Source organism: Gadus chalcogrammus, chromosome 9, assembly GCF_026213295.1.
Source record: "Gadus chalcogrammus isolate NIFS_2021 chromosome 9, NIFS_Gcha_1.0, whole genome shotgun sequence".
In the NCBI taxonomy this organism is placed as follows: Eukaryota; Metazoa; Chordata; class Actinopteri; order Gadiformes; family Gadidae; genus Gadus; species Gadus chalcogrammus.
The window spans coordinates 13,740,561-13,752,857 of NC_079420.1; the positions used below are offsets into that span (position 1 = coordinate 13,740,561).

Consider the following 12,297-nt stretch of genomic DNA (forward strand, 5'->3'; position numbering starts at 1 on the left):
ATAGTGTGTGTGTGTGTGTGTGTGTGTGTGTGTTTGGGGAGAGGAAGTGTGATGATATCAGAGAGCAACATCTGCTTCTCGTCTCTCCCTGCAGACCCCAGAGGATCACGAAGTCGAGACGGGGGTCAAGTCCAAGGAGGCTCGCAAGTACATCTTCAACTGCCTGGACGATATGGCACAGGTACGCTGTTGCCCGGAGCAACCGATGCAAACACATTCCAACACTTTCGCCCTCATTGAAACCGTTAAAAAAAAAAAAAAGCTGCCCCAGCTTCTTTTTTTTTTAAACACGCTCTGTTAGATTGGGGCCTTTGGGGGGTATTGTCTTGTGCCAACCTCATCACCGCCCATTAATCATTTCCAAAATGTATCTAGTTGAGTCTGTTTTAAATCTTTATGCTGTGAATCCTGGAGAGAACCGTCAAACTACAAATTCTGAACTGTGAATTTATAGTCAATACAGTGGAGGTCAACATTTGGTGGCCCTTCCTTAACTCCATGGTATAGGAATGAAAGCAGCTGTCGAATGAAAGCTCCACTCCTTCTCCACTGCAGTCTCACCACCACATAATGACTTACAGAGAGTTGTTGTAGCTGAACATGTGCTTCAGGCTGTTTGATAGCCAGAGATCAGAGTGCTGTTTCCATGTTCTAATGCAATGGGCCCTTGTGGTAAATGCCATGTAAACACATGTAAAAGGACAGGGCTGCAGAGTACACTCATCCTCAGACATAACCCACGACACACAGCACACATCCTGATCCTGATACGCACAAACACACACACACACACACACACACACACACACACACACACACACACACACACACACACACACACACACACACACACACACACACACACACACACACACACACACACACACACACACACACACACACACACAGTGGTGAGTGCGGATGTGCAAGAGAGCCACCTGTGGGAAAGCTATTTGTTTAATGAAACCAATGCACAGCCTGCTTATACAACCCCAGGATGTGAGTCACATACCCTGCCTGTCCTGATACTGTACAGGACCAGATTACACTAACTCATGGCAGCTCTGGTGTGTCTTGTGCATTGGGTTCTTACACCAGTGGGAAAGTTCAGAAGAAGCCATGGTATTTCTACTGGATGTGCCCAACAGTGACAGGATACTGTGCATGTGTTTCTAGTCCTGCTGACTGGAACACTTAGCTTCCCGGCCATGTAGTATCTCCGACCACCTTGTCATCCGCCCTTCCTCTGCCTGCTATATATATATTTAAAAAAATAATAAAGTATGGACTATGGAGTTTGTGCAAATTGGAGCCTTTCTCTCTTACGCTGCTGCACACGTGCAAGAGCCCTGAAGAGTAGGGAGTTTAATAATGCCGGTGATTAGGGCTGACCAGGAGAGCGCCCAGGGCACTGCTGCTGAGGCCGTCTCCCACAAGAGCCCGTGGAGGTCCTAATGAAACCAACCTGCGGCGCCCTGATATCCCCTGGGTCAGGCTGCTCTCTCTCCCGCGCGCTCCCAGCCATGACTTCCCCTCGCTGTCACGGATAAGGCTTGGCTTCTTACGAGAAAAAGGAGGGGGAAAAACACATGGGGCAGAAATACATCGTGCTGATGCCCAGGCTTAATGCGGGGAAGCGGGAGGAGAGAGGAAGGGGGTGGGAGCTGTCTTTATTTAGCCCTTTCCAAGGATCGCGGCCATATAAACAATTCAGCAGTGTGGACATCTGCCTGGGCGTTCATAATGGATGACATAGCTGAAGGCTCTGCTGGGTGCCAGGAAGAGATAACAGACCTCCTCTTGGTCATGGGAAAAGCTTAGGACTGTTTAGTCCCCAAGTATATCTGATCAGGAACACATTTAGGCATCGGCACACACCATGGACACACGCACACACGTGCACACACATAGACATCTACATACACAAAAAACACACACACTTTTGGAGGGGTTCGGTTGGCGGGTGGGTGGCTGAGAACAACTTTGAAGGAGGGGATGGTGTGACCAAGATGGAATGACTTTGATCAGCAAGTGATCAAAGTCCCTGCAGTAAATAGAGATGGAGAAAGAGCGAGAGAGAGAGAGCGAGAGAGAGAGAGGGAGCAAGAGAGAGAGGGAGAGAGCAAGAGAGAGAGAGAGTGCGAGAGAGAGGGAGAGAGAGAGAGATAGAGGGAGAGAGAGAGAGAGAGGGAGCAAGAGAGAGTGAGGGAGAGAGAGAGTGAGAGAGCGAGAGAGAGCGAGATAGAGCGAGAGAGGGAGAAAGCAAGAGAGCGAGAGAGAGAGAAGTGTCAGTGAAAGAGGCAGCAGAGAATAATAGAAGGGTAAGATGAAATAAAAGTCGCAGACTGTGTCGAGCCATCTGACCTTTCGCAATTGTCTTTTGGCTCTGTATTCATATATTTCTTTATTTATTGACCATCTACTGTCGCTTCCCAGCTGGGGCCGTTAGGGACTGGCATGTTAATTTCCTCTGACTGCTACTCAGGGCTTACTTTGGGCCTTTGGTCCTCATAGGGGAGTACGGGGAGACTGTGCCATAGCTTGAGGGCAGAAGAGCGGTGTTCCTCTGAATCTGGGGTCCATCCTGACCCCACAGAGGGACATCCATCCTTCATCCATCCTTCATCCATCCTTCCTTCTCCTCATTCCCCAAAGGGTTGCATCCACACACAAGTGTCTCAGCATCGGATCTGCCGTTGCCATGCGATGCACGCAAGGCAGGGCTGCAGACCATAATAATCAGCGGCTCCTGTGTTTTATCTGCAGGGGGCAGAGTTAAGAATGCCCCTTTTCTCTCAGAGCTCGGGAAATGAACAAATGAGACCGGCCGACTGATATAGTATGAAAAATACTTTTTTCCTTTCTTCTTATGAGATCAAACAGCTCCACTTCCCTTAATACTGGAGCTGTTTGACGACCGGTATTATTTATGTATTGATGGATAACAGGATATAAAAGTGCATAATAACCATATCCTATTCCAGAGGGATGTATCTGCTGCACACCTACTGGATATCTCGTCTTGAGAATTTCAAGATGTCTAATAATATGCATGTCAAAGTCAGATAATAAACCCAGTCTTGGGAAGACTGAGTTTATTGGAAGGATTGTAGGAATCTGTTCTAAATCGCCGTAGTTTGTACTCAAACTCACCGTCGCTGTATTGTGCGATAGACTGAAATAATGTGAGATTGCATTGGATTTTATAGAATATCATTTCTACATCTTGATAACCCCTAAATAACAAGAACAAGAAATAAACAATGGTTTTCTCTTGTCCGTCACTTTAAAGTGTAACTCTTTAAAGCACCGGTTGAGCCACTCAAAACTAGCTGTGCTCTGTTTCCAAATCCTCGTCCTTGTGGCAGAGAAGAGAACTGTGATCCTTTCCCACCTCAGTCGGTTAGATTGGTCTGAGATAGCGCAGAGCAGACCTGTGGCTGCAGAGCACAATTCACCTGCATGAGGGAGGTACCGTGAATCAGATTTGTGGTGCTGACTGGCACTACATCTGATCCTCTGCAGCCGGGCTGGAGATAAGCCTGGCGTCTTTATGGGGTAACAGCAGGCTGGCCGCTTCTGTTTCATGCAATCACAATAAACAAGCCAGCCCTTTTCTTGCCTGTGGCCGTTGTCCTCGTATCTCTACCTTAACCTTAGTCATTTTCACATGCGGCGGCTTGGGGGTGTTTATAGGAGGATGGTCAGTCTTCCATGGACACTAAAGTCCGGTAACGTAGGGTTAAAAGGCTAGGGTTGTCTGGTTGTTGCTTTTTTTTCTCCAGTGGAGTAGAAACGCGGCCGGTATTTATGTACAGCTTAAGGGTTATGCATAGGTAAAGGGACAAGCCGTTCCTTCCAAGGCAGCTTCCACACAAGTATTTAGGTGAAGTTGTCTTCATTCAGAGACACTCACATAATGGTATCCTTTGTAAATATTTCCTTTCCTAATGATTACCCAATGGCAACATTTATCAAGGTCGTGTTTTAGTTCTATGTTTGAATTTCTCTGGGAATAGAAAGGCTTGATTTTAGAGATTAAAAAAACCTCTCTCTCTCTCGCCCGTCCTTCACCCGGGTGTTTTTTTTTTGGTGCTAAGAATACCAGAACAAATGTTTACCCTGTCCTGAAGTAGGAGGAGGAGGAGGAAGAGGTGGTGGTGGTGGTGGTGGTGGTGGTGGGGTGTGTTGATGTGTGTGTGCCTTTGTGTGTGTGTGTGTGTGTGTGTGTGTCGGTGTTTATCGACGACATCACTGATGAGGCCCTGTGGGTATTATTAGGTATTTTATGGTGAATGTACTGGGGGACAAGTGGAGGACGAGTGTATCAACAGCCTACAAGAACACTGTCGCCCTGTAATAACTATATGCCGTACGATTTCACTTCAGTGGGTAACATTGACAGTGTGTGTGTTTCTGTATGTCCGCGCGTTCATGTGTTGTGTGTGTTGCGTGCGTGCGTGTGTGTGTGTGTGTGTGTGTGTGTGTGTGTTGTGTGATCACGTCCACAGGTGAATATGTCGTCGGACCTGGAAGGCAGTGAGATGTTGGCGGAGAAGGCAGACCGCCGGGAGTTCATAGACCTGCTGACCAAGATGCTGACCATCGACGCGGACAAGAGGATCACCCCCATCGAGACCCTCAACCACCCCTTCGTCACCATGAACCACCTCCTGGACTTCCCGCACAGCACACAGTACGGCCCCCTATCCGTCTCTCGCCGTTTACGAGTGCTACGCTGCTGGGTTAGCAGTACTGCAGTGGTAGTTAGTTGATAGTAGTACTACAGTGGTAGTAAGTATTGCTACACTGGTAGTTAGTGGTACTAGACACTGGTAGTTAGTACAACACTGGTAGTTAGTTGTTTGTGGTACTACAGTGGGATTTAGCGGTAACAATGGAAGTAAGTCATTAGAGAAGGCAATCGCAGTCAACTAGAAACGCATATTCTCTCAGCGCTTTTCATTGATAGCTGACCGATGGTTATGGGATTCGGAACAAATTAGACTCAAATAATATATTTTCTAATCTCTCCAACAGTAAAAGGCAGCTCCAAAATGAGATGAATAACTGATTTCATTTACATAACGCTTTACATATCTGCAAATAATTCAAAGAAATCAAAGAAATCCTGACGATGCATATCGCACAGCAGAACTCCGCCTCTTACCTCCTTCCTCCCCTCACCGTCTCCTCCGACTCACAAGCCCCTTTCTGTGTCTCCCGCCGCAGCGTGAAGTCGTGCTTCCAAAACATGGAGATCTGCAAGCGGCGCGTGAACATGTACGACCAGAGCAAGACGCCCTTCATCACCCACGTGGCCCCCAGCACGTCCACCAACCTCACCATGACCTTCAACAACCAGCTCAACACTGTGCACAGCCAGGTGCGTTCCCGCCCGACCCTAGCCCAGCCTGCATCCAAACAGCCCGGCTGAGGCTCTGACGAGCTCACCTGCTGCTGCACACTTATGGTGCGGCACCATGACTCAGACTGTAGACCGCCCTATAGATCGGTCTATGGATTATGCTGGTCGAACCCCGATGTCTGGGTTGTACGTAGGTAGGCTTCCCGGTGCGAGATGCACCACATGCACTATGTCTCTCTTCTCCAAAAAACGATTCGATAACATTGAAAGGAGGTTTTTGTTTGTCACATACTCAAACAGGATGTGGAGGGAAATGTATGTGTGACATACATTCTGTGCTTCCGTATATTCCTTGAAATATAAATAAAATACAATAGAATAAATATAGAATATAAGTTTTAACAGAAATCTATGCACAAAAAAAGATCAAGCATAAAGTTATTAATGGTTCCTTCCTACAGGAATCAGTAGGAAGAAACGTGAATTATAGCGTTTCCCGTTTGCTTTCAGAAGCAGGCTTTAAAGGCCTTTTCTTCATTCTGTTCACATCACTGGTCGTTATATTTGTTGTGTTTAACCCCCCCCCCCATCCAACCTTCCTGTTACTCCCCCCCAACACGCGTCATTTCTCCAAGAGCAAATTGATTCCGATAACTCAACGCAAGTCAATAGCAGATGAATGATGATTTTGTGGATTCAGTTTGACACTTCTTAAGACGTATGGTTCACATCGCTAGCACTCCTGCACAATATACGCTTGTTAGTTCGAAAAAGGAATGCAAATCAATGCGTATGTGTAAAGGCCCCCGCCCTCTCATTCACAGTCTCACCATTTAGGTGTCATGTTTTTTGCTGTTAGTGAGCCTCTCTCAAATTGTTTTGCGAAGGCTAAGCAGTTTCGATGACCATGGCCCACATCAAGTAGTCAGGAGATCATGTTTGTTTTGTTTAGAGTAGAGCATATGGAATCAGTTTGAGACACTAGATGATCAAATTGGTTTAAGCAACTCAAAAAAAACACGTACATATCGTAAACTGCCTGTCTCCTATCTCCTCGTTCCTGGACAGTCTTACTGCTTCTTCTGCGGGGTCTGTCTCTCGATGCCTGTCTGCGGGGTCTGTCTCTCGATGCCTGTCTGCGGGGTGTGTCTCTCGATGCCTGTCTGCGGGGTATGTCTCTTGATGCTTGTCTGCGGGGTGTGTCTCTCGATGCCTGTCTGAGGGGTCTGTCTCTCGATGCCTGTCTGCGGGGTCTGTCTCTCGATGCCTGTCTGCGGTTCCCACCGTACCTCGGGTCCTGTGGGATTGTCACAAAGTGCTGATTGCACACATGACAAGCACCACTTCCTGCTTGCCTTGCATTCTGGGTCTTTCAGGCCTTACGAATCCCTTTACTAGGCTTCCTCTCTCTTTTCTCTCTCTCTGTCTCTCTCTCTCTCTCTCTCTCTCTCTCTCTCTCTCTCGCGCGCGCGTTCTCTCGCGTTCTCTCTCTCTGTGTCACTGTACTCCTCACTCCTTCCCATTTCCCAGGGTTAAGCTTAGGGTATTTTACCGCTTTGTACCGCATTTAAACTGCTGAGTTTCGCCGTCTCCCGGAATCACTGTGTGTTGCTAGATTCTCCAGATTGCGTCTTAGTTACAACGTACGCTGGCTCGACAAGCGCTGTGCAGCGCGTAACAAGAAAACCCCTCTCTCTCGCTCTCTCTCTCTCTCTCTCTTTCTCTCTCTCTCTCTCTCTCTCTCTCTCTCTCTCTCTCTCTCTCTCTCTCTCTCTCTCTCTCTCTCTCTCTCTCTCTCTCTCTCGCTCTCTCTCTCTCTCTCTCTCTCTCTCTCTCTCTCTCTCTCTCTCTCTCTCTCTCTCGCTTTCTCTCTCTCACTCTCTCTCTCTCTCGCTGTAAATGAAATAGGTGATGTATCGCCCAGCCCAGCTGTAAGGTTATACTGTAGGCAAATAAAAATAGGTTGGTGATTTATGTCACCGGGTTTATATGCAAGGCCCCTGGACCCATCTTTGACCCTGGGTGTTAGCGGCCTCCATGCTATCCTGTTCCTGATGCATGTCAAGGCTCCCTATTGATTACACTCTTCTCCAGCGCAATTTGAGTCCCTTTAAAAAGGAGCGCCCCCCCCCCCGTTCACCTACATACAGCCTAATCAAAGGTGGTGGGGGGGGGGGGGTTAGGGAAGGGAAGTTGCGTGACTGGGAGCTGAGCAAACACATGTCTCCTAAAAGCATATTTGTATTCGGGCAGTTTAAGCTGCGTTTCATTCCTTCTTAATGGCCTACTATGCTCCGTATGCGATGGTAGATAGAGCGAGTCCATATGCGTGCATAATCGCACAATGTCCTGTTTGCTGGGAAATGTTACCCCTCCCATCAAGCGTATAGATGTGAGGGCAAGATTGGGCCGCTGTGACATGTCAAACTCGTCTACTAAAGCATTTAAATGTTTTTGCTCGCTATCAGTCCCTAGCATTTCACTTTGAACAGATTTCATGGAATGTCCTGCCGAACGGTCGAATCAGGCACAACCCGTCTGAGTGTTGTGGCCCGTCGCTAGCGGTTGCTCCGCGTTTGTCGGAAAGAGAAATGTGTCCGATGAGAGGCGTGTTGGGTTGTGTGTGCTGCAACAGGTCTATGGTGTAGCGTAGGGGATTTAATCAAGAGCAGGAAGGACGCTCTTGCTAGCGACGCACTATTAAGAGTTCGTCATTCTGTAAACTGTAGCACAGACCATATGCGTTTCCAACCGCTACACTCGATTGCACTGCACACAGACTGTGACTGCAGCATTCTTTCTTTCTTTAATTGATGAAGTCTGCTGTGCTTACAATGTGATGCCTAAGCTTCGTCTGCTACACCAAGAAGTGTAGTATCTTGTCTGTTTTGTAAGACCTGCTAGATTAAAACCTCCTCATCCAAATTTTATTTTCTTTAGTTTCAAACAGTAGTATATGACCCTGACTGCCATCTCTTCTTAATGTTGACCATATGACATGACTAGTGAGAGGGAAGATGCTGGAGATGTTCTGCTTAGAATCCACCCATCCATCTATCCAATCCAGCCACCAACCCACACACCCGAGAGACAGGAAAATGGGTTGGAAGTGGGAAAGACGTGTAACATAGGACCACAGGTCAGATACAAGGGGTATCTCCTACGGGCTTAGCACACCTGTGGGATGTTGACATCGAGCCACCTCTGAAAAGTCATTTCGATAGTTCATTTTGTTTCCTAGCATGAGGCCTGATTGACCTCCCCTCCCCCCCCCCTCCTCTGTCGACCCTAGGCCTCTTGCTTGGCCTCCTCCTCCACCACCAACGCCACCTTCTCCCTCGCCAACCCCGACGTCTCCCTGCTGAACTACCAGTCGGCCATCTACCAGCCCACCAGCGCCTCCATGGCCACCGTGGCCCAGAGGAGCATGCCTCTGCAGCCGGGGCCCCCCCAGCTCTGCCCCGCGCGGCCCCCCGACCCCTTCCAGCAGGCCCTCATCGTCTGCCCACCCGGCTTCCAAGGTAAAGAGAAACCAACACCCCGGCTCCTCCATGTCCATGGTACGGGGGCTGCGGTGGGGCGTGTGTTTGACTCTGTGGTGTTCTCTGAGGATCACTCTGGAATAGGTTCACAGGAAGTGGCCTGGCTTGGTTGGGCCTGGCACTTCCAGACACTACTACCAGACACTCATGCTGGTACTACTGCGATAACTTATTGTAGTACGACTAATATTACTAACACTTCTGCTAGTACTAATACTCATATTCATGATGCAACCACTACTTCTGCTACAAATAATACATGATAATATGAATGTGAATATGCATGTAAATATAAAACAAATGTAGCTTTGGTTTGAGTATGCCTTTTTATTGAGTCCGCTTTTCATGTTGCAATGCCAAGTTATTTAATACCCAATGCCGAAAGCAACGTTTCTCTCATCATAAAGTAAAAATGTAACGATAATTACATGATTGTACACTTGAATATGGCTATGGTATAATGTGTTGCCAATCACCACATATGTTATGTGTTTCAGCTGGGGGTTGATTAAGGCTGAGGGCCGCCTGGGTTCTGTTGTTTTTTCTGTGTTGTAAATATAAATGTCATCTCCATTAATGGCACCTTTGCAGAGATAGATTTAACCATCACCATGACTACCCCTTGTTTTATTTTTCCTCCGAGCATGATCATAGTTATCTCTGTTAGCTGTGAAAAGCAGTGGGGGGCGGGAGGGGGGGGGGGGGGGGGGGGGTGTAGCACATCTGCTGGGTACAGAAACATCCACTGGTGTGTTTGTCCTTTCCTTTCCTTCTTCCTTTTTAGGGCTTGTGCGTATTGTGGCTTCCTTCCCTCCCTGTCTTGACAGACACCGACTTGTTCCTTACTGTGCTGCTCTTTTGACATCTCCTTGTTTGTTTGTGTGTTTGTTTGTTTGTTTGTTTACAGGGCTGCAAGCATCTCCGTCCAAGCACACTAGTTACTCTGTGCGGATGGAGAACGCCGTTCCCATAGTGACGCAGGCCCCTGGTGCCCAACCTCTACAGCTCCAGCCTGGCCTGCTGACACAGGTAAAGGGAGCCAGTAAACAGTCTGAGGTACAGAGACCTGGTATACAGTCTGGTACAGAGACCTGGTATACAGTCTGGTACAGAGACCTGGTATACAGTCTGGTACAGAGACCTGGTATACAGTCTGGGGTACAGAGACCTGGTATACAGTCTGTGGTACAGAGACCTGGTATACAGTCTGGGGTACAGAGACCTGGTATACAGTCTGGTACAGAGACCTGGTATACAGTCTGGTACAGAGACCTGGTATACAGTCTGTGGTAGAGACACCTGGTATACAGTCTGTGGTACAGAGAGACCTTGTATACAGTCTGAGGTACAGAGACCTGGTATACAGTCTGGTACAGAGAGACCTGGTATACAGTCTGAGGTACAGAGACCTGATATACAGTCTGAGGTACAGAGACCTGGTATACAGTCTGAGGTACAGAGACCTGGTATACAGTCTGGTACAGAGAGACCTGGTATACAGTCTGGTAAGGAAGACCTGGTATACAGTCTGGTACAGAGAGACCTGGTATACAGTCTGGTACAGAGACCTGGTATACAGTCTGAGGTACAGAGACCTGGTATACAGACTATGGTAGATAGATACTTTGTATACTCTCTGAAAGGAGGCGAAGAAACAAAACACAAAGATGTTTGTGCTGGTTATCTTTCTCTTCAGTCTGTGAAAAGCTTTGTTAAATATATGCATTATATATAACATGTAGATGGCAGATCGGTGGGTGGGGTGGGGTGGGGGGGGGGCACCCATGAAGGACAACAGAAATTGTGTTAATGTTTATGACCCTGGAGCCGCTGGCAGCTGTTTTGCCTTGGTGCACTCAGAGCAAGCTTTCTGGTGCAATGCTTTCTCTCCTTCGCTCTCTGGCCCACACGCCTTTTAAACTCTTTTCTTTACTTTCTATCGCTCTCTCTCTGTCTCTCTCTCCCTCTCTCTCTCTCTCTCTCTCTCTCTCTCTCTCTCTCTCCATCGCTCTCTCTCTCTCTCTCTCTCTCTCTCTCTCTCTCCCTCCATCGCTCTCTCTCTCTCTCTCTCTCTCTCTCTCTCTCTCTCTCTCTCTCCATCGCTCTCTCTCTCTCTCTCTCTCTCTCTCTCTCTCTCTCTCTCTCTCTCTCTCTCTCTCTCTCTCTCTCCCTCCATCTCTCTCTCTCTCTCTCTCTCTCTCTCTCTCTCTCTCTCTCTCTCTCTCTCTCTCTCTCTCTCTCTCTCTCTCTCTCTCTCTCTCTCTCTCTCTCTCTCTCTGTAGTCGACTCAATTTCCCTGTGTGAGGTCGTCCATTCTCCGGCTTCCTCTCCCTCACTTTACTCTTTCATCCCGTCCTTCTTTGTCTGTTTGTTTGTTTGTTTCTTGTCTTTGTCTACCTCTCCTCACTGTATCCTGTTCTTCTGGAGGCTTCCACGCTCTGTTGCGCCCGGCTCGGAGCGCTGGAGCCTGGCCTGGCCTCCGCACTACAGGCTGTCTAGTAGTTAAGCTGGAGCTAATAAACAGGCCACAGGAAGTCACTAAAAAACGAGCATGATCCTTTCTCTCTCTCTCTCTCTCTCTCTCTCTCTCTCTCTCTCTCTCTCTCTCTCTCTCTCTCTCTCTCTCTCTCTCTCTCGCTCTCTCTGTGCACCCTGCGCTCTCTACCTTGCGCTCAGCATCACCCCGCTCCCCCCCCCCACCGTTACCCTCTCCCAATGGAAATTTCCATGAAGGCTTTAAATATCCCTGAAAACCCTGTTAGTCTGAAGTGTTCCCTTATCTTCGCCTAATCATGTGGTAGGCAATCCAGACAGACAGCAAGGCTGTGTGTGTGAGTATCTGTGTATCTGTGTGTGTGTGTGTGTGTGTGTGTGTGTGTGTGTGTGTGTGTGTGTGTGTGTGTGTGTGTGTGTGTGTGTGTCTGTGTGTCTGTGTGTCTGTGTTTGTTTGGATATGTGTGTGTGTGTGTGTCTGCGTACGTCCGTCTGTCTGCCTTTTTCAGTTAATCTGTCAGATACCAAATGGTGATTAGCTCCAGGGTTTTGCTTCCAGGTCAGCCGTGCCAAACGGCAGAGCTCAGAGGAGGCGGGGGGGGGTCAGATCAGCCGGGACGTCCCGGGTGGACCGAGCTCTGACCGGAGCACCCGCTTCCTTTCAATCCAACGCCACATGGCCTTCCACCCACATCGAAAAAAGAGTTAAAAGTCACCACCTGCCCCCACACATAGGCATGTAAATGGCTCTTTAGCGGTTGCGCCGGACTGGTTCCAGTCACGCTCGACGGAGCTGGTGATCCCACACGGCCTGTGCATGTACGCTGTTTACCGTAAACTCCTGTCTGCGCACATGTTCAACCAACACCGAGTCTGCAGTTAACTTAAGCAGAT

The 12,297-nt window shown here is 48.4% G+C and overlaps 1 protein-coding gene across 1 annotated transcript in view; it reads left to right on the plus strand.

The window, feature by feature from the left end:
- The window catches only part of hipk2 (homeodomain interacting protein kinase 2), a 74,495-nt gene that overhangs the window by 54,346 nt on the left and 7,852 nt on the right, over nucleotides 1-12,297 (plus strand). The window contains exons 5-9 of the mRNA XM_056599397.1: nucleotides 95-181; nucleotides 4,512-4,696; nucleotides 5,233-5,386; nucleotides 8,661-8,889; nucleotides 9,818-9,939. Of these exons, the coding sequence (XP_056455372.1) occupies nucleotides 95-181; nucleotides 4,512-4,696; nucleotides 5,233-5,386; nucleotides 8,661-8,889; nucleotides 9,818-9,939 (777 nt within the window). The remainder of the gene's footprint in view (nucleotides 1-94; nucleotides 182-4,511; nucleotides 4,697-5,232; nucleotides 5,387-8,660; nucleotides 8,890-9,817; nucleotides 9,940-12,297) is intronic.